Raw genomic sequence first — 23,334 nt, 5'->3', positions numbered from 1 at the left:
TGGAATAGACAAAAGGTGGAAATTATAGGCAATTAGCAAGACACCCCCCCAAAACAGGAGTGATTCTGCAGGTGGTGAACACAGACCACTTCTCAGTTCCTATGCTTCCTGGCTGATGTTTGGTCACTTTTGAATGCTGGCGGTGCTCTCACTCTAGTGGTAGCATGAGACGGAGTCTACAACCCACACAAGTGGCTCAGGTAGTGCAGTTCATCCAGGATGCCACATCAATGCGAACTGTGGCAAAAAGGTTTGCTGTGTCTGTCAGCGTAGTGTCCAGAGCATGCAGGCGCTACCAGGAGACAGGCCAGTACATCAGGAGACGTGGAGGAGGCCGTAGGAGGGCAACAACCCAGCAGCAGGACCGCTACCTCCGCCTTAGTGCAAGGAGGTACACTGCCAGCGCCATGCAAAATGACCTCCAGCAGGCCACAAATGTGCATGTGTCTGCTCAAACGGTCAGAAACAGACTCCATGAGGGTGGTATGAGAGCCCGACGTCCACAGGTGGGGGTTGTGTTTACAGCCCAACACCGTGCAGGACGTTTGGCATTTGCCAGAGAACACCAAGATTGGCAAATTCGCCACTGGCGCCCTGTGCTCTTCAGATGAAAGCAGGTTCACACTGAGCACATGAGCACATGTGACAGACGTGACAGAGTCTGGAGACGCCGTGGAGAACGTTCTGCTGCCTGCAACATCCTCCAGCATGACCGGTTTGGCGATGGGTCAGTCATGATGTGGGGTGGCATTTCTTTGTGGGGCCGCACAGCCCTCCATGTGCTCGCCAGAGGTAGCCTGACTGCCATTAGGTACCGAGATGAGATCCTCAGACCCCTTGTGAGACCATATGCTGACACATGCACATTTGTGGCCTGCTGGAGGTCATTTTGCATGGCGCTGGCAGTGCACCTCCTTGCACTAAGGCGGAGTTAGCGGTCCTGCTGCTGGGTTGTTGCCCTCCTACGGCCTCCTCCACGTCTCCTGATGTACTGGCCTGTCTCCTGGTAGCGCCTGCATGCTCTGGACACTACGCTGACAGACACAGCAAACCTTTTTGCCACAGTTCGCATTGATGTGCCATCCTGGATGAACTGCACTACCTGAGCCACTTGTGTGGGTTGTAGACTCCGTCTCATGCTACCACTAGAGTGAGAGCACCGCTAGCATTCAAAAGTGACCAAAACATCAGCCAGGAAGCATAGGAACTGAGAAGTGGTCTGTGGTCACCACCTGCAGAATCACTCCTGTTTTGGGGGGTGTCTTGCTAATTGCCTATAATTTCCACCTTTTGTCTATTCCATTTGCACAACAGCATGTGAAATTTATTGTCAATCAGTGTTGCTTCCTAAGTGGACAGTTTGATTTCACAGAAGTGTGATTGACTTGGAGATACATTGTGTTGTTTAAGTGTTCCCTTTATTTTTTTGAGCAGTGTATTTTATATTCAAATTGCCACCCTTTGCCTTGATGACAGCTTTGCACACTCTTGGCATTCTCTCAACCAGCTTCATGAGGTAGTCACCTGGAATTCATTTCAATTAACAGGTGTGCCTTCTTAAAAGTTAATTTGTGGAATTTCTTTCCCTTTTTAATGTGTTTGAGCCAATCAGTTGTGTTGTGACAAGGTTGGGGGTGGTATACAGAAGATAGCCCTATTTGGTAAAAGACCAAGTCCATATTATGGCATGAACAGCTCAAATAAGCAAAGAGAAATGACAGTCCGTTACTTTAAGACATGATGGTCAGTCAATATGGAAAATGTCAAGAACTTCAAAAGTTTCTTCAAGTGCAGTTGAAAAACCATCAAGCGCCATGATGACACTGGCTCTCATGAGGACCGCCACGGGAAAGGAAGATGAAGAGTTACCTCTGCGGCAGAGCATAAGTTCATTAGTTACCAGCCTCAGAAATTGCAGCCCAAATAAATGCTTCACGGAGATCAAGTAACAGACATTTCAACAACTGTTCAGAGGAGACTGTGTGAAATCACGCCTTCATGGTCGAATTACTGAAAAGAAACCAATACTAAAGAACACCAATAAGAAGAAGAAACTTGTTTGGGCCAAGAAACAACAAGCAATGGACATTAGACTGGTGGACATCTGTCCTTTTGGTCCGATGAGTCCAAATGTGTGTGTTTTGGTTTCAACCGCTGTGTCTCAAATAACTTCTCTTCGTCATTATTGTGTGTAGATCCATGAGGAGGAAAAAAATGTTTAATCAATTTTAGAATAAGGCTGTAATGTAACAATGGAAAAAGTCAAGGGGTCTGAATCCTTCCCGAATGCACTGTGTGCATATTTATTTTATTTGTTATTGCTCGACTAAAAAATAATATTGGTCGACCCAACAGCTTAACGATCAAACAATCGACCAGTTCACTAATTGGGGTCAGTCCTCTGATTCAGAGGGGTTGGGTTAAAAGCGGAAGACACATTTCAGTTGAAGGCATTCAGTTGTACAACTGACGAGTTATCCCCCTTTGCCACTGATTAGAACTAGGGGAATCTCCTCTTTTTAATTTTTTAAAATTTATTTTTTAAACATGTAAATCTTGGTGAGGTAAAAAAAAGTGGCATGCGTGCCAGCAAAGCCACGCGATCAAAGTCTGTCATTCTCTGGATTTATGGTGCTTTCAAGACAACTGGAAACTCGGAAAAAAACAGGGTCCAATCATGATGACGTCATTGATCTTCAGGTCGTAGCTCTAGAAAGAGGCCCGAGTTCCCGACTTACAATTCTGAGTTGAATGACCGTTCAAAACATATTTTCCAGTCGGAGCTCGTTTTTTCCGGAATTCACAGTTGTCTTAAACTCACCGAAGTCTGATTTCCCAATGCCAAGTTTCCAGTTATGAGCACAGCACAAATCATGCTTAATTGACAGCATGATGGTTTATCATTTTTAAACTTGGAAAAGAGACACTTAACCCCAGATTTGGGACCCCGCAGCCACTCCACTGAATAGCAGGCTAGTGATCGCTTTGCAATGCTTGCAGTTAGCCACTGTCACTGATTCCACTCAAACCACTCATTGTTGAATTTCCAATTTCCAACTTGTTGTGTAATGTTTGTGCGATGAGCACCGATACGTTTTATCTATAATTTCTCTTGATATGACAAGGATTTGCCAGTAGATTGTCGACTTGATTCATAATGACTGCTAGCTAAGATTTTGTAAGTATGATATTGACAGTCCAATCAAAGCTAAGGTAGATATAAACGTCATTTTATCTGTGGCCAATGACCTTGAGCCTTCTTGGATGGGCACTTCTGATGTAACTCTATGGCAGCACATAAGGGGCTTGGATTTTCAAGGTCTACCCTTAGACTTGGCGGTGACATACTGTCCCCACAAGGGACAGAACACAGAGATAATCATGGTGCAACTAGAGAACATTACCAACACCTACACTAGGTGGAACACTATGTTTCCACTGGCTGCCCCACCACCACAGAAAGCATTGATCTAGGCTGAAACACCTGAATGACAGGTTGCCACTTATATAATGCACTATATTAGTGATGTTTCAAGAGACCTGACCATATACACTGAGTGTACAAAACATTAGCAACACCTTCCTAATATTGAGTTGCTTTCCCTTCGAACAGACTCAATTCGTCGGTGCATGGACTCTACAAGGTGTCAAGCGTTCCACAGTGATGCTTCCCCATGTTGACTCCAATGCTTCCCACAGTTGTGTCAAGTTCGTTGGATGTCCTCTGGGTGGTGGTGGACAATTCTTGAAACTGTTGCACGTGAAAAACCCAGCAGCGTTGCAGTTCAAAGGCACTTAACGTTTGTCTTGCCCATTCACCCTCTGAATGATACACAATTCATGTCTCAAGGCTTAAAAATCTTTCTTTAAACTGTCGCCTCCCCTTCATCTACACTGATTTTTAAAGTTGATTTTTAAAAAGGGATAATAGCTTTCACCTTGATTCACCTGGTCAGTCCATGTCATGGAAAGAGCAGGTATTCTTAATGTTTTATACACTCTGTGTCGTACCGGATAAATATTTTATTTATATTGAGTTTCAACAGTCACGTTTGTTTAAATGTTCTGGACACTTAACTCTCTTGGTGAATGAAAAGCATGCTGTGTGCTCATGCCATTCTGTTCCGAGGAAAGGCTTGGTGCCTGTTAGGAAGTTGACGTATTAATCCTTCTGCTCCCAAGGAAGCCCTCTGTTAATGAGGCATTTCTCCTGTAGACCAATGACAGGAAGTGAGACTGACTTGAATGACAAGGAATGAGATAGAAGGATGGATGGATGGATGGGCAGTGAGAAAATGGAGGAGAAAGGTGGAACATAGAGGGGTTCAGGATGTGTTGGGATAGGGCAGGCAACAATTCGGACAGAAATACAACTTTTATAGATCAGTTATAATCAGGTTTACAGATGGGCATTGCTTCTGACATTTATCTCTCTGGTACATCAACTTGGCTAACAGGGTGCTCGAGTGCTGGACCTCAGGAATGTAGGGAATCTACCCTGAGGGCAGGCAGTGTAACCCAATTCGATCCCATCTGCTTATGTTTCACATCCCGCTTTACACTGGTAAAATGGGGGATAGCGAGCCATGCCTACTGTAGTTTAAATGTCAAATGAGGCTGGTGTTGGTTTATGGCGATGGTGCAGGCTTTGCTGCCATGTGAACTGACTTACACCTATAGCACAATGCTGGAGCCAAGGGGTTGTTCAGAATGGTCTGGACTTCAGTGGTCTTTTGAGGGAATCACTGCATTTAGTGTTAAAGTTGCCTCTATCAGATTGTAGAAGGCTAAATGGGGTATTTTACGTGTGTGTGTGTGTACACGTGTACAGAGTGAGGGGGAAGGTGAGGAATGCAGTGTATGTCTGAGTCACCTGTTTGGGGTCTGTTTGCGTCGAGGTGGAGTGTCACAGTACACCCAGACCTCGGTGTGAGCCGGCCAGGGCAGAGTTTGTGTTGGAACACACTCTTTAAACAACCGTCACACAGATCAGCAGGAATTGTTTCGTCTTTACTTCTCCTGCACATCTGCCTGTCTTTCTCCCTTCCCTGGTTTCTGTCTTATTTGCTTCCAACTTTACCCGAATCATGGTCCACTCAAATTCATACCCGACTTTGTTATTGTTCTTAACCTGGAGAGAGTAATGGGTCACATTGTTGATGACTCAGAGTGAGCTAAATCTTATCCCTTTCCACCCCTTGGTCAGTGTCCCAAAGAAACGTAAATGTTGCAAGTTTGAAGTCCTCTACCTCTGTAGGCCTGTCTGTCTGGGAGACGTTAGGTTTCCACTCCATGTCATCCACATGAGTCAGCGCCACACCAGGGTGTGACGCATTTCCTTTCCTGTAGGGCCGGACTTCTCCACACTCATCCTTCTGACCACAAACCTAGCCCTAGCCAAGTCAGCATCAGTCCCTTCCCTTCAAAGTAACAGCTTTACATCAGCCAGCCCAACTCCAGCCAGCCCAGTCAGTCCCAGCTGCCCCAGTCATCCCAGCCCAGCCACACCTAGTTTGCATGCTTGTCCAGCCTAGGGGAGGCGTGACATAACGTGACCCTTCCCAGAGGACATTCCGCCTGTGTCACGGGGCGAGAGGAGAGCAGCGGAACACTTGTTGGCTGACCCCCACCAAGCTCCTTATTCGGTAAAAGTGTGGCCTGAACTCGAGCCCACCCAATTTAGAATGTTAACTGTGAGTGGAGGGGAGGACATGACCATCATGTTACTAAAATTAGGCCTGGATCAGACCGGGCAGAACTCTCCAAAGGAAAAACAATAGACGTGTTACCAGTCCTGGTCTGAAGCGTTGATCAGCCACCACTCTGGTGGAGCGTTTTGGCCTCTGAGGACTTAAAAAGGTTAGGTAGATCTTTATTACAAAGGCACTGAAAACTGGTAATTTATACATTCCCAAACGTGTGTTTGTGAGAGAGGGAGGCAGAGTGGGACAGCTCATGATTCTATTGCTGGGATGTTCCTAGCCATAAAATGTTATGGGACATGAGGAAGAATAGACATTTTTGTTAATGGCAGTTAAAATGCCGAGTAGCCAGTCTATTACAACATCAATCAATCAATCAAGTTTATTTTATATAGCCCTTCGTACATCAGCTAATATCTCGAAGTGCTGTACAGAGACCCAGCCTAAAACCCCAAACAGCTAGAATGCAGGTGTAGAAGCACGGTGGCTAGGAAAAACTCCCTAGAAAGGCCAAAACCTAGGAAGAAACCTAGAGAGGAACCAGGCTATGAGGGGTGGCCAGTCCTCTTCTGGCTGTGCCGGGTGGAGATTATAACAGAACTATGCCAAGATGTTCATAAGTGACAAGCATGGTCAAATAATAATCATGAATAATATTCAGTTGGCTTTTCATAGCCGATCATTAAGAGTTGAAAAACAACAGGTCTGGGACAGGTGGCGGTTCCATAACCGCAGGCAGAACAGCTGAAACCGGAACAGCAGCAAGGCCAGGCGGACTGGGGACAGCAAGGAGCCACCACGCCCGGCAGTCCCGACGTATGGTCCCAGGGCTCAGGTCCTCCGAGAGAAAGAAAGAGAGAAGGAGAAAATTAGAGAGAGCCAATATTTTCAAAATGTTCATAAATGACAAGCATGGTCAAATAATAATCAGGAATAAATCTGTTGGCTTTTCATAGCCGATCATTAAGAGTTGAAAACAGCAGGTCTGGGACAGGTAGGGGTTCCGTAACCGCAGGCAGAACCGTTGAAACTGGAATAGCAGCAAGGCCAGGCGGACTGGGGGCAGCAGGGAGTCGTCATGCCCGGTAGTCCTGACGTATGGTCCTAGGGCTCAGGTTCTCAGAGAGAGAAAGAAAGAGAACGAGAGAATTAGAGAAAGCATACTTAAATTCACACAGGACACTGGATAAGACAGGAGTACTCCAGGTATAACCAACTGACCCTAGCCCCCCGACACAAACTACTGCAGCATAAATACTGGAGGCTGAGACAGGAGCGGTCAGGAGACACTGACACCTGATGCTTAAAACCTAGTGTCATCAGACTTGACATGCCTCAAGATGGTCATTTATAGAAGTAGCTCCATGAGGGTGAAAGTGATATCATGATCTGAGGTCACAGCAACACTGGTAACGTGGCTGTGCTTGTCTCCTGTAGATGGGTGATGGAGGGGGATGACTGAGGTTCCATTGTGCTCCGATGGGCCTCCCTGGACCTTCAGTGACTTTGGCATGAGTCATCCACTCCACTGGACGGACAACTCTGTCTCTTTGTTGAATCAGGTAGCCTAGTGGTTAGAGCGTTGGGCCAGTAACCAAAAGGTTGCTGGATCGAATCCCAGAGTTAACAAGGTCAAAATCTGTCATTCTGCCCCTGAACAGGGCAGTTAACCCACTGTTCCCCGGTAGGCCGTCATTGTAAATAAGAATTTGTTCTTAACTGACTTGCCTAGTTAAATAAATATCAGAAGCTTTTGTATCAGAAGCCTAATGTTCTAGTAGCATGTATTGCTTGCTGTAAGTAAAATAGGAACATTGGCACAATTTATTTGGAATATGATGCAATCATCATCTCCTGACTAATTTTAACCTGAAAATGAATAAGATAAATGGATAGGCTAAATCATGTCGTGAATAATGGCCGACTTGTTAAGTAATATTTTTCAGTAAGTACTGTGGGATTGCAGTTTTCTTACCACATATAAAATTTGAAATTATGATCACTGCTGAATCACTGAAAATAAACGTACGTGTGATCTCATGACTATATTAGGTGCTGGCCCAAAATAATTTCTTACCTCATTAAATTTTATTGGTCTTTTTTTAATTATCCAGTAACATGCGCAGAATGGTCCACAAACAGTTTCTGCTGGGTATTCCCCAAAAGGAGCTCTGTATTCACAATGCTGAATGCAACGGTTCTGGGACACTGCTCAAAGCAATGGATACTTGAGAGAGAGAACCGTGTTGGAGGGCCTGTTACACCACTGAGAGATGGAACTAAGCCATGATTTAGTTATGACAGTTAACAGACACGACTAGTGTCACAGCTACAGTGTCTGTCAAATACACCAAAATCGGATGGCTTGTATTTTAAAGTTTGTAGCTCATAAATGTTTTTTTAAATAATAAGTAATCTTATTGATTTGAATGTCTTCAACCTTTTTTTCTGTTGCTTTGTGACTATCTACACGACTTCACTGTAAATCAGCTTCTTCATATGTCTTAAGACTGTTTCTTTGTGTGTTGAAGATACAGCTGTGTCCGAGGGGACGTACAGCAGAAATGCACCGCTACAAGCATCCTCATTTCCGGACTAGTTTCTACCCCCTGCCCCTAGTGAGGGGCCCAGGATGGGGGGGGGGGGGGTGTGAGGAGAGCACCAAGCAGCCCGCTAATAATGCTTGGTTGGCTTGCGCTCTGCTTGTTTTTCCCCTAGACCCTTTTCTAATTCCACCAGTCTATTTCTGTCTTCCCTTATTCTCTACCATTTCTCTCTCCCTCCCAACCTCCATCTCAGAGAAGGCAGGGCTGCAGGGAGTTTGTGGCAGTAACAGACTAGGGCTTGGCTCTCTGCAGCTCTGATGTGTACCTGGAAGATCAGACCGAGGCCTGTTTTTGATGTCTGCTTTAGCAGTCTGCAGCCTCCAGTGGACAAGATCCCTGCCATGTTCTGACTGATATTTTCTCATCTGTTCTACTGTGGCTGGACATCTGAGCACTGGCTTTGTTTGAGCTCACCCCTAAAGCTGCTGCTTACTCCATTCATACAGAGCATTTGGAAAGTATTCAGACCCCTTGACCTTATCCACATTTTGTTACGTCAATGCTTTATTCTAAAATTAAATAAAAACGTTTCCTCAGCAATCAACACACAATACCCCATAATGACAAAGCGAAAACAGGTTTTTAGACATGTATTAAATTGTTTAAACAGATACCTATTTACATAAGTATTCAGACCCTTTGCTATTAGACTGGAAATTGAGCTCAGGTGCATTGTGTTTCCGTTGATCATCCATGATGTTTGTACAACTTGATTGGAGTCCACCTGTGGTAAATGCAATTGATTGGAAAGGCACACCTGTCTATGTTAGGTCCCACAGTCAGAGGAAAAAACAAGCCATGAGGTCAAAGCAATTGTAAAGCCCCTGAGACAGGATTGTGTCGAGGCACAGATCTGGGGAAGGGTACCAAAAAATATCTGCAGCATTGAAGGTCTCCAAGAACACTGTGGCCTCCATCATTCTTAAATGCAAAAAGTTTAGAACCACCAAGACTCTTCCTAGAGCAATCGGGGACGAAGGGCATTGTTCGGGGAGGTGACCAAGAGCCCGATGGTCACTCTGACAGAGCTCCAGAGTTCCTCTGTGGACTCTGCAGCACTCCGCCAATCAGGCCTTTATGGTAGAGTGGACAGACCGAAGCCACTCATCAGTAAAAGGCACATGCCAGCCCGCTTGGAGTTTGCCAAACTGCACCTGAAGACTCTACAACCCTAAGAAACAAGATTCTCTGGTCAGATGAAACCAAGATTGAACTCTTTGGCCAGAATGCCAAGTGTCACGTCTGGAGGAAACCTGGCGCCATCCCTACTGTGAAGCGTGGTGGCAGCATCATGCTGTGGTGATGTTTTTCAGTGGCAGGGACTGGGAGACTAGTCAGGATCGAGGGAAAGATGAACGGAGCAAAGTACAGAGATTCTTGATGAAAACCTGCTCGAGGGCTCAGGACCTCAGACTGGGGGCAGAGGTCCACCTTCCAACAGAACAACGACCCCTAAGTACATAGCCAAGACAACGCAGGAGTGGGTTCGGACAAGTCTCTGAATGTCCTTGAGTGGCCCAGCCAGAGCCCGAACTTGAACCCGATTTGAACATCTCTGGAGAGACCTGAAAATAGCTGTGCAGCAACGCTCCCCATCCAACCTGACAGCGCTTGAGAGGATCTGCAGAGAAGAATGGGAGAAACTCCCCAAATACAGGTGTGCCGAGCTTGTAGCGTCATACCCAATCAAACTTGATGCTGTAATTGTTGCCAAAGCTGCTTCAACAAAGTACTGAGTAAAGGGTCTGAATACATACGTGAATGTAATATTTCAGTTTTATTTTTAATAAATTAACAAACATTTCTAAACCTGTTTTCTTTGTCATTATGGGGCATTGTGTGTAGATTGATGAGGGGGGGAAAGGCACTGTATTCTAAACATGGCTGAAATCCATGTCTTATGTCTACTTAGCATTTTATTCTCAGATGCCGTTCACATGGAAACTACTGAAATGATAATCACCTCTTTATTATGGACTGCTTGTCATGCGAGTCTGTCCTCCATCGTCATGGGAACAGTCACCATTTCATACTGTCATTCCTGCCCCTGACACATTAACCAACAATAACTAATCTCTCTGGACTCTTGATAGCTAACAATTACCTGAGATTTCAAACAGAGCAATACGACGATTTGATAGCAAACCTTTCATACACAGGACAGTAATGTAATCAAAAGGAGGGGACATTGAACAAAGGCTGTGATCGAATACAATCTTTTTGAGATATTGAAGAACAGAACAGCAACTCCAGCCTCTAGCAGCAGGCAGATCAAACGGAGAGAACACACCGGACCTCCACACCAAAGAGGGAGCGAAACAGCAGGGTGCTGCTAGCTGGACACACTGCCTGGAATAGTCTGGAAAGTCCCCTATTCATTCACAGCATAACTTTAGGCCAAAAAACCCCCTAAAATAAATATATTTTATATTTTTGGCTACGTGTTTTTGACGTAGGATCCATGTGAAGTAATACGATTTTATTCATGTTCCAGAAAGCCCGATCTCGGCACAGGTCCATCAGTCCATAACTCAAGTCTGTGGTATGCTATTTTAATTAGTGTATGCATGTCTTTGTTGGAATGGGGCTGAATCTGAGAGGAGATTTCCTCAAGATACTCTCTGCGCTGGTCAGAGGGAGAGAGGGCACAAGAGAAAGAAATATGAAGAGGATGGATAGGCGAGAGGATATAGACAGATACAAAGTGGCTGAAAAGTACACCGATCCAAGAGGGAATGTGCAACCATTCAGTTTAGTGAAGACTTGTTACACTTGGAAAGGGAAGAAATTCATTTTGTCAATGCTCTGATGACCTTCAGTCCCTGCCCTTCTGAATGGATGAATACTGGGCATTCTTCAGAATGAACTGGCTCTGAGAATGGCCTTCCTCTGAGCTCACTGTCTCTATGGAGCACTCCATAACCAGTTGTGTAAATCTGGGAAGGGGGAAGATTCGGACCATGTGGAAGGGGCTGCGACTGCTTGAGTTGATCCGCTTAAGAGGAAATAACATAATGAAGTTGGACTGATGTCAGAAAATAGTTGTCGAGCGATCAATAATGAGAGTAGCAAGATGATGTGAGTAGTATGGTATTGCTGTCAATGCCAGAAATCAAAGCACAAACTCAGAATGAGCTGGCATTAACTGAAAATACTCTTATTTACTAGAGTGAAATCAAAGGCTACTGGCTACTCTAGCTATACCATGTTTGCTTACACAAGATCTTTACTCATGAGTATTTTAATTTCACTTTCCAGTTACACTTTACTTGGATAGACAATCTGTTGATAAGCAACTGCTTGATCAGGTTACGGTTTAGAATAAAGGCTAAGTGTTACGTTTGGGGTTAGGGTTAGTTAAAATGTTACTGATAGTTTGTAGAACATCTACAGATGGACTATCCAAATGAAGTCTTGCCCACTTTCCTAATTTAGTAATTACTGTACACGTGTAACATATTAATATTACATGAGGAGAGGTTAGTTGCATTAAACTCCTCTTCTTCTCTCCCACATCTATTACCCCACTCACTCTAAGCTGGATACTGGCATTTGCCTGTACTGAAGAGCCCTATTGATATGGAACCACTTGAGGAGGGGGTGTGGGTGAGGGGAGTGTTTGCTAGCAATGGTAGCTGGAGATATATCTGGTGTGTGTTATAGGACACTGTCTGCCAGTGGAGTGTTTAGTATATTCTGCTCACTGCCTCCTTTTTACTGCTTGGACTGGAGGTCTGTGTGTACATTCTTCCAATGCACCCTAGTAGTTTGTATTTCAGTGGAGGTAAAAGTAACAGATCTATTTGAGGAAGGGAAAAGCCCCTGGGTGGTGGTGGATCTCTACTGGTGGGTAGTTCCTTGTTTTTCCCCCATGTCCAGAGATGGTCTGATAACAGTTCTAAGAACTAAATATTGTTTTACAACTCAAAATATGTGAAGGACAAGCAGGCTGACAAAGCACTGTCAGACATATCCTCCTTCCCCTCCCACTCAAATACATGGTCTAATGAAATGCAAGAACGCTGTCCTGCTCCGTCTTAGTCACATCTGGGCTTTGTGTTCCACTTGGCTGACTGCCAGTGTGGAAGAATGGAGGCTGCTGTGGAAGTGTGCTAAAGTGTTTCAGACAAAGGTCAGCCTGCTCTCTGGGTGTCAGGGAGCTAGTCTCTCAACTGTGTGGAGGAATCATTTTCTGCTCAAAATAGACCTGTGCTGGGTCAGTGTAGTAAAACACCACTGGTCATTGGAAATTGTACAATCGAGGTCTGATAATATCAGTGTTCCAAGACCCTTCTGCATTTAAGGCTCAACCTTGACTTTATTGGGACCCTGCTTACAAGACTCATTTAGATCTGTCAGTCATGTTTGGTTCTCTGCCTCTATTCCAGTGGTTATCAAACTGGGGGCCCTGAGTGTGAAACATAGTATTTTAATAGGCTTTATACACTGAGCATACAAAACATTAGGAACACCTTATTATTGAGTTGCACCCTGTTTTTGCCCTCAGAACAGCCTAAATTGGGGCATGAACTCTGGAAACTGTTAGTGAAAAATCAAGCAGCGTGGCAGTTTTTGGAGCACTCAAACTGGTACGCCTGGCACCTACTATACCCCGTACAAAGGTACTTAAATCTTTTGTCTTGCCCATTCACCCTCTGAATGACACAATCCATGTCTCAAGGCTTAAAAATCCTTATTTAACCTGTCTCCTCTACTTCTACACTGATTTTAAAGTAGATTTAACAGGTGAACAATAAGGGATCATAGATTTCACCTGGATTCACCTAGTCGGTCTTTCATGATAGAACAGGTGTTCATAATGTTTTGTACACTCATTGTATATTTATTTTATATTCATACCTTTGCCTATTCGATCTGGCTAATAACATTGAACTACGGTACTGCACCAAATTCATGTAAAAAAAAAACATCTGTGGTTCAGAACCGTATCTGGACTGTTATCCAGATTAGTGACCAGAAAGCACTCGTTTCAGTCTGCTACAGATGCATCTTTACCAGAACAATGGGGTACCTTCCACTTTTTCATTGATCATTTTCATAATTCACATATGTCTAAAGATGTCTGTAACATCACACTGCCTTCAATAATTATGGGATGAAGACGTAAACATTCTTGTGAATGTATTATTTGTGAGGAAGAAAAAGGCTACAGACAGTGCTTTCTGTCTGATCCTGCTCTGGACTCCAGAGAAGTGACATCCCTAGTTGATATTGGCTGCAAACATGAATTAAATTCAGCTCAAAATGCAGGTGTAAAACAGTCTATCTTGTTTTTTGAAAATGCATCACCGTTAGTTATGACAGGCTACATTTGCGCAGAGATTGTTTGCGTGTGCGGTGATTGTGAGGTTTGAACCACTTTTTTGGGGGGGTTGTGGGTCAAGTTTGAGAACCACTTCTCTAATCGATTAAGCCTGGTGCATTTTATTTGGTTTTACAGGAGCCTATCATACAAACACAATGTCATTCGAGTGTCATCCATTATCTGTAAATAATGCTGACGCTAATCTGACCTTCTTCCCTATCTCTCTCAGGCGGGAAGTGATGGCGAGAGCATCGGGAACTGTCCGTTCTCACAGAGACTCTTCATGATCCTGTGGCTAAAGGGAGTGGTGTTCAACGTCACCACAGTGGACCTGAAGAGGTGAGGGAGAATACACACCACCACGTTACACTAGCCTTCTCGCTCACTCCACCACCACGTCACGTCACGCTAGCTAGCTCATTCCCCCAGAAGGGGTCAGCCTTCTACACTTCCTCTGCTCCTGGAGAGCCAGGGGAATGTTCTCTCTCTCTCTCTCTCAGAGCTTTTCTGGGCTCTCCACTAACACTCTGATCCAACCCCACCTCAAACATTTTCACCACCCTTACTGCTTATTTGTTTTTCCCATGACCTTTCCCAACCCGGAGAAATCTGGAAAATAAACAAGCTGCATTCTGGAGAGGCTGTTTGAGGTTGTGCTCACTTCCTCCCTAGATTTGTGGGTAAATTGTATTTTTCTTACTCTAAAATCAAAGCAGAATCTAAAAGGATCAGCTTCCCCTCCCAAAGTCATTTGAAGTCTATTTAGTCTTGGCTGAAAGTGCCGTAAATGTTCTGTAGAAGGCTGCCTGGCAGCTCCTTGCACAACCATTATATTCCTCAATGCATCATCTGAACACTTCCTGATTTTGTTTTTCCTCTTCCCAGGCCAGGGCTATTGCCATACAGTATGTGTGATTATTTTCAGATATAGTAATGGACTTGATTTCCATGGGCCTTAAATCATTGCTGTCTGACTGACAGTATAGTATACAGGAGGCTCTGAAGTGTTGTAGAGGGTATAGCTCAGCCATGCGGATACTTATGCATCGCTTAGCATCTCTTCTCCTGAGAAAGCTCAAACACTGCTACCTCTGCCAGGGTTGGTCCTGTGGGTAATCTAGAGTTGGAAACAAAACAAGACTGGGTAGTACACAGAGCAACCTTCTCTTTTACATTTGGAAGCACAGGGAAGTTGTCTTTGGCTATCTGTGAAATGTATTTGCATATGTATCTATAACTGTGTGTGAGGGTGTGTAAGACGAAACGAGCTTCCAGAGGTCTTGTAAAAGGCAGTGGAGGATGTCCGCCCACTTAAGTGTCTGTTTTCCCCTCTTTTGTCAAACATGTCTTTGTTCAGTTCTGACCACATACTGCTTTGGCCTTTTTTTAAATGACTGATAAAGGCTTCACTTTTTCCACACAGTAGTGTGGTCACTCTCCAGTCAACAGAACGAGGCAAAGTATTGCACAAAATTGTCTTATTTAATCCTGTTTTATTGCTGTATGGAACTTAAGGACAGTACAATTTCTAACCTTAATGTTATGACCTTGCTTTGGAAAACTATTCAAAAAGCCTTTTTGGCTGAATTTGAATAACACATGAATGCATTTTTATTTATCTTTTTGAGAGTACACTTACCCCCTTCCACTGTTCCTTAATGTTGCCATGGGGCGTGGGTGCTTCCTGTGCTCATGCCAAAGGATTGAGGTCACTTCCTGTTTTGGTGCCCCTGTGACTAGTTGGTATTGCGAGTCTGTTTTGCACAGCTCCCCTTGTAACCACTGTACTTTGCACATACCATTGCATGGTGACATGGCCTGCATGTGAAGCGGTTTCTATGGCTAGATTAGTGGTAGGCTGTTCTCTGCATCAAAGGTAATTTGTGCCTCACTTTTTTTGGTCAATTTTGCTCAGACATGATAACCCTGATAATTAGCAGACACTAATTGTTTTTCTTTCTGCTTTTTTACTTTGTAATTGTGTATTTTTGTGTGGATGATTATGGAACAATGCTCTAGGCTATGTGCTGTTGATTGGTCATTCATCACTCACTCATTATGTTCTGTGTGTTCATCATATCTCACCTCCCAGAGACATCTGGAACAAACCAAAAAAAGCCCTGTGGACAGAAGAATGCACATGGACACGCGCGTACATGACCCTGTTGAAAATAAAGTTCAACCCAGGGTGTGTGAGAGGGGAGGACTGTAGAGGGACAGAGTGGTCTGGAACAGTCTAGCATGAGACGGGGACAGGGATTTGTGTGCTGTCTATTGGCCACAGCCAATTCCACTGATCTGCAATAGAACTGAGCCCTGGGAGACACAGAATAACGCTTTAATGATTATTTAGGATTTTAAAGAGTAGATAGACTAGATGGATTTTAGGGATATAAAATGATAGATTAGTGAGTAATCCGTGATGGCTTAGTTTTGTAGTATGAAACTTTATTATCCCTAGGTGAAACTTGGTTTTGCAGTGAAGTCATCCATACAAACAAGACAGACATTTCAACAACATCAAGGAGAGGGAAAGTGGGATACCTTGTCAGTTGTACAACTGTATGCATTCAACTGAAATGTTTACCACATTTAACCCAACCCCTCTGAATCAGAGAGGTGTGGGGGGCTGCCTTATTTGACATCCATGTCATTGGCCCCTGGGGAACAGTGGGTTAACTGCCTTGCTCAAGGGTAGAATGACCGATTTTATTTTTTATTTTTATTTTTTTATTTTTTTTTTACCTCGTCACCTCTGGGATTCGATCCAGCAATCTTTCGGTTACTGGCCCAACGCTCTTACCTGCCAGGCTTTCCCTTAACACAGTATAAGATAATCATTTGGCTGATTTGAAAATGTACCAGTGCGTTGTGACATCCCCACTAAATCCCCTCTCTTCTCTGCTCCCTAGGAAGCCTGCAGACCTCCAGAACCTGGCCCCAGGCACACACCCTCCCTTCATCACCTTCAATGGGGAGGTCAAGACCGACGTCAACAAGATCGAGGAGTTCCTAGAGGATGTCCTCAGCCCACCCAAGTGAGTCGTCTGGTTGGCAACAGCATTTCACACCCACTAGGCACTTCACATCAGACTCCCTCCACAAGTATATACCTACGGTACAGTATACACTCTGCTTGTCAGATCTAACCAGGTGTATCATCGGTTTGTGTGTGTAGGTTCACCAAGCTTGGCACCAGACACCCGGAGTCCAACACAGCTGGGATGGACATCTTTGCCAAGTTCTCAGCCTTCATCAAGAACTCCAAACCAGATGCCAACGAGGGTGAGCTTACCATCCCTACATGACAGATGGATAGATAGATAGATGTGTGTGTATATATAACCCCATATTTAACCCCATTATATATACATACACATTTTAGTTCCAGGTTACTACTCAGAAGTCAGTGGACAAGCAATACTTAGAAATGGAGTTACACTTGTGGTGCAGGAAGAGTTCTGTGGTTGCTAAGTGACAGTGGTAGCCTGAGGTGATTGGTGGCTGGGTGAGAGTGGGGGTCTGACATGGGAACACAGGGCTTTTGTTCTCTGGGGTGGCCTCTCTCTGTCCCCAGGCCCATTCCTTCCCCTGTCCCCCATGTCACCTGGCTCTCTTTAAAACAATTGTTTAACCCCATCCAAACAGCCTGGTAAAAACAACCGAGAGAGATGGACATGAGCTCAACACACCTCTCTTCCCTATCATATTGTGTTATGACCATGGGAAGACATGATTTGTACAAGACACCAGGAGATGGTATACTGTAGCTTTGCCTCGGTCATATTGGCTAATGTTTCTCTGTCTGTATGCCATGTTAATCTGGGGTCAGCTGTTTTATGACATACAGTATCAGTTCATGTCCTTTGGTATCTTGGATGGTTTCTATTCTCCACCCTGCTGTAATATTGACCCATCGTGATGGTTGGCTTTGAATTCCTTCTGGGCTATGTCAACACTACTGCTGACAGTCCTATCTGAATGATAAGCATGCCCTGTTTTATAAGACTTTAAAATGTAAAACACATGCCTCGTCACACACTCTCCAACTGGCTACATACTCTACAATCAAATGAAATCAGTAGAATTTGCTCAATAAACCACAATGAGTCCAACCCTATGTTGGCTGCATGGACCATGCCTTATTTGGGGTATCAACGAAATGCTAAAAACTGTCAGTGAGGAATGTCTGTGAAAGTACTTATACACGCAGCTCTAGTTCTGCCATCTTGCTATGAAATGCTGCCCTCTGCTGTGTGTTTCTTGTAGTGTCTGTTTGGGAAGGGGTCCAGAATATTCAACACAAGGCAGGCTGGTTTGTGAATGCTATAATGCAGTTGACCGTTGCGATAGTGTAATGAGAGATGATGAATGTTCCTTTTTGTGCTGTAGGTCTGGAGCGTGGGCTGTTGAAGACCCTGCAGAAGCTGGATGAGTACCTGCGCTCCCCACTGCCTGACGAGATCGACCACAACAGCATCGAGGACATCAAAATCTCCACTCGCAAGTTCCTGGACGGTGACGAGATGACACTGGCTGACTGCAACCTCCTGCCCAAGCTGCACATCGTCAAGGTGAGACTGAGGGTATTAAACAGGATATTCTATACACATTAGCAGAGTCCATGTAGTCCATGAGCCAGACCCCCAAATTTGGGCCTTTGGGCTCACTTGGGGTTACAATGTCTCATAGTGAGTTCTTTGAAGGTCTATGGTCCTAGAGTTGGAAAATGTCTGGTAGTCGTTGCGGGAAGTGGAGCTTTCTCCGGTTATCACTTTCTTCCCTCCTTCCCATTCGTTTTTCCCTATTACGGTCAATGTCAGTATACAAGAAGTTGTTGGTCACGTGTACCCTTTTTAACCATGTCTAATTGGAAAGTTTTGATTCACAGCTATCCATCAGAACAATTTTTCTGAATGTTCAGGTCAACAGAACTTTGACCTTTGACCTCTAGGGTACATATCAGAATTACCAGTATACATTGCTTTAAAAATGAACCCTTGATACATTGTTTCACAAGTGATTCTGAAAATATAACCAACTTTGAAAGCCACAGCTATAACTATTTAAAAATCACCCATATTATGCCACTGACAGAATAATTTAAGCTTAGCCATAGAATTCCATGTAGTGGGGCAGTTATGTTTTTGTGTTGCAACTTTGGTGATCGAGGCACCACATTTCACACACACTGCTAAAACAGTTTTTTATTTTTATTAAAAAAGGTTTGTAGATACACAGCCATCCCAGGCTTCACACAATCACACAGAAGTATTTTTCCAATATGGCCACCAAACAACTAAATGGGGTCTTGTTGGATCATGACCATACCTGTGTTAAATATAATTGTAGTATGCCCAATATCTTAAGTTCATAGTGATGTAGAATATACAACCAAATGAGCCAGGAGTGTGTGTGAGTGAGAGCTGTTGCCAGAGAATTTATGTTAATTTTGCTTCTATAAGCTGCCTCCAATGTCGTTTTAGAGAATGTGGCAGTACGTCCAACCGGCCTCACAACTGCAGACCACGTGTAACCACACCAGCCCAGGACCTCCACATCCGGCTTCTTCCAGATGGGGGGGGGGGATTTCTGTCTGTTATAAAGCCACTTTGTGGGGAAAAACAATATATATTTGGCTGGGCCTGGCTCTCCAGTGGGTGGGCCTATGCCCACCCATGGCTGCACCCCTGCCCAGTCATGTGAAATCCATAGATTAGGGCCTAATGAATTTATTTCATTTGACTTATTTCCTTATATTTGTATTTATAATGGATCCCCATTAGCTGCTGCTTTGGCAGCAGCTACTCTCCCTGGGGTCCGGCAAAATTAAGGCAGTTTAAAAACATTACAATACACTCATTACAGAATTCACAACACACTGTGTGCCCTCAGGCCCATACTCCACTACCACATATCTACCACGATAAATCTGTGTACGTGTGTATAGTGCGTATGTTATCGTGTGTGTGTGCATTTCACAAACTCGGTCTTGCGCCCCCCCCACATTTTGGTTTTTGCCCTAGCATTACACAGCCGACTCAAATAACCAACTTATCAAGCTTTGATTATTTGAATCAGCTGTGTAGTGCTAGAGTGGGGGGGGGAGAGGGGCAGGACTGACTTTGGGAAACCCTGGTATAGGCTACTGACATTGTTTGTCATAGGGTAAAATCCATATGGGGGAAATGAATGGGATGGAGGGAAGAAAGCATGATAACCAGAGATTGTTCCAAATACTGCACTGCTATCATAAATTTTCCAACTCTAAAAAAAATTTGCTGTCAAATCGTCACCCATAATCTATTTTTATTTGTCACAAGCGCCGAATACAACCGGTGTAGCCCTTACCGTGAAATGCTTACGTACAGAATTGGTTAGGAGCCCGTAAAACGTCAGCCATCTCCTCGGCGCCGTTATTCCCCAAGTGAGCCTGACCGACTATTATAGTGATCACTTATCAAAGCTACCTTTGCTGATAAGGTAGCGGAATGCTGGTGTTTGCAAAACATCTTATGTATGGGAATCTTGGTAGCATATGCCATTCTGCTACCAAGTCATGTTGTACCACTTTTGTCCTGTAGAGGGATGCATTCTCTAGACGTTTGTTCTGAGACGGATGAAGTAAGTTAATGTCCACCTCCATCCACAGGTGGTGACCAAGAAGTACAGAGGCTTTGACATTCCCAAGGATATGACGGGCATCTGGCAGTACCTGCAGAACGTCTATACGTGTGAGGAGTTCACCAACACCTGCCCCAGCGACAAAGAGATTGAGATCGCCTACCAAGACGTGGCCAAGAGGCTGGTCAAATAGGGCTATTCCACCCCCCACCCCCCCTCGGCACTGGGACTGGTCTGTTCAGACACGAGAAAGAACTATGGACTACCTTTCCTTCACTCATTTAAAGCAAACCTAATGCATAAATCTCTCTGTTCCTACCGTTCCCTTTTCATTTTTAGAAGATTTCTTGAGTACATGAAGCTCAAAGGTCCATTGGTTGTTACTTTTTTGTTTTCTTTTTGTTCTGATGATTGTTTCGGGGGCATCTGACTGGCGAGGCGGTCGAGCTACCTGCCAGATTGGACGCAGGCTGGTGTGTATCCGAGCTTATCAGTTTTGGAGGGCCATCGACACACACTATAAAGTGGCCTTCCGGCTGACACTGTTTCCACACGGGAATATGGTCACAAGTGTTTTTTTTCTTCTGTTGTCTGTTCAATATTGATATGCATTTCATGTTTGCTTTGAAAGTAACCATTACAAGACTGATTTTGTGTGTTGGCTAAGGAGTTGGTTTAAAGAGTGTTGAAAGCTTCAGTGTTTTTGGCTCTAGAGAGTAAATGAGGGCAGGTTTCACTGCATGTACTGCATTAGACGCTAGGCCAAACCACAGTTGACATATCAGCGCGATATGCTTCATTTTACTGTTGCGTTGCTTGAGTCAATTGGTATAACTATAATACAGGTAAGGCTACCTGTTGTACATGCTCTGATACCATTTACTCCATAACCTTGTATGTGGACACATGGGTGCAAACATCCATGACAATTATGCTACCTGAGCTCAGTCTACAGTAGGCTTAGATGTACCTGTGCCAGGTCCTTAGATGTTTTCAGCTCAGAACAAGGGAACCTAAGATGCTTGAAATATTAGATACTATGTAGCAAACAAAACCAACCATTTAGACTTGTATGGGAATACAAACTGTCCTTCATCACTGCATTGCCTCATATCACTGCTCCATATAGACACTGACTCGTATCACTGCTCCATATAGACACTGACTCGTATCACTGCTCCATATAGACACTGACTCGTATCACTGCTCCATATAGACACTGACTCGTATCACTGCTCCATATAGACACTGACTCGTATCACTGCTCCATATAGACACTGACTCGTATCACTGCTCCATATAGACACTGACTCGTATCACTGCTCCATATAGACACTGACTCGTATCACTGCTCCATATAGACACTGACTCGTATCACTGCTCCATATAGACACTGACTCGTATCACTGCTCCATATAGACACTGACTCGTATCACTGCTCCATATAGACACTGACTCGTATCACTGCTCCATATAGACACTGACTCGTATCACTGCTCCATATAGACACTGACTCGTATCACTGCTCCATATAGACACTGACACTCTTGGCAGTAATGCTCATTTTGCCCAAAATGAACATATTTTTTCTCTCTCTCCTGTACAGTATGAAGGGAAATGTTTAGCTTGTGTTGTGCTGGCAGCAGTGGTAGTTTTATATTACACTTCAGCCACCGAAAAGGGGACATTTTATTCGGGTCTCACTGTGGATTGAATGACTCCTGTTATCTAAACTAGTGAAGTAACAAAAACACACTCGCCATCTTTCTATCGCATACAGAAGACCCCCGATCAGCCATCAGAAATGGTGACACTAAAGATATTTATGAGAATAGGCATCGGTGCGAGGAGACAGTCATAACATTACCAATCATTTAGGATTTCATTTTCTCATTATTTAGAATGCTTTCAAAGGTAGTGAGTGTATTCTGTCATAGTTTCAAAATGCTTTAGTGTGGCTAAAGCAAAAATATGTATCGTTTTGTTTTTTCTCCCCTTTGCCATCCTTTCGGACATTTGTTGTTAAACAAATTTGATAAAAGGATTTGTAAATATTTGTTTTGATTATTCAGAGTTCAATGTGTAAATTGTATACATTCATTGGTTGGTTTGAATTGGGGGGGGTGGTGTAAGCCTTTTTTACCTGCTTGGGTTTTAGTACTAGAAGACATCTCCTCTGGCCTTTATTTGTTTTCTCTTGCTCAGACGGTTTTAAAAATCTCTGCAAATACGACATGTGTATGTCAATTTCAGAAGAAAAGATCCAGGCTATGTCATGGCTTTTTTTTAAACAATATTGACATTATTGAAATAAACCTATTATTGGCACTCTGGTTTGTGGGTGTGATTTGCCTGGGGGTTGTTCCAGAAAAGAGGATCAATGAGTTAGCCAGCTAACTGTCCTAAAAATGCAAAAAATAACCATATTTTTGAGGAATATAGATTTGTAATTGTAATGCTATAATTTACTTATTAATCAACAACCCATATTCAAGACAAGTTAAGCTTCCTAAATGAATCAGACAATCAAGATACACTGCTCAAAAAAATAAAGGGAACACTTAAACAACACAATGTAACTTCAAATCAATCACACTTCTGTGAAATCAAACTGTCCACTTAGGAAGCAACACTGATTGGCAATACATTTCACATGCTGTTGTGCAAATGGAATAGACAAAAGGTGGAAATTATAGGCAATTAGCAAGACACCCCCAAAAAAGGAGTGATTCTGCAGGTGGTGACCACAGACCACTTCTCAGTTCCTATGCTTCCTGGCTGATGTTTTGGTCACTTTTGAATGCTGGCGGTGCTCTCACTCTAGTGGTAGCATGAGACGGAGTCTACAACCCACACAAGTGGCTCAGGTAGTGCAGTTCATCCAAGATGGCACATCAATGCGAACTGTGGCAAAAAGGTTTGCTGTGTCTGTCAGCGTAGTGTCCAGAGCATGCAGGCGCTACCAGGAGACAGGCCAGTACATCAGGAGACGAGGAGGAGGCCGTAGGAGGGCAACAACCCAGCAGCAGGACCGGTACCTCCGCCTTAGTGCAAGGAGGTGCACTGCCAGAGCCCT

At 44.0% G+C, this 23,334-nt stretch overlaps 1 protein-coding gene across 1 annotated transcript in view; it reads left to right on the top strand.

Moving 5' to 3' along the window:
* The window catches only part of LOC129812765 (chloride intracellular channel protein 4-like), a 31,101-nt gene extending 8,515 nt beyond the window's left edge, over positions 1–22,586 (top strand). Inside the window, exons 2-6 of the mRNA XM_055864613.1 lie at positions 13,864–13,973; positions 16,547–16,672; positions 16,813–16,919; positions 18,027–18,208; positions 20,287–22,586. Coding sequence (XP_055720588.1) covers positions 13,864–13,973; positions 16,547–16,672; positions 16,813–16,919; positions 18,027–18,208; positions 20,287–20,451 — 690 coding nt within the window. The 3' untranslated portion in view covers positions 20,452–22,586. The remainder of the gene's footprint in view (positions 1–13,863; positions 13,974–16,546; positions 16,673–16,812; positions 16,920–18,026; positions 18,209–20,286) is intronic.
* Positions 22,587–23,334: the final 748 nt, after the last annotated feature.

Source organism: Salvelinus fontinalis, chromosome 16 (assembly GCF_029448725.1).
Source record: "Salvelinus fontinalis isolate EN_2023a chromosome 16, ASM2944872v1, whole genome shotgun sequence".
NCBI lineage: Eukaryota > Metazoa > Chordata > Actinopteri > Salmoniformes > Salmonidae > Salvelinus > Salvelinus fontinalis.
Note: the sequence above shows the minus strand (reverse complement) of the source record. Positions and strands in the feature narration are given on the sequence as shown.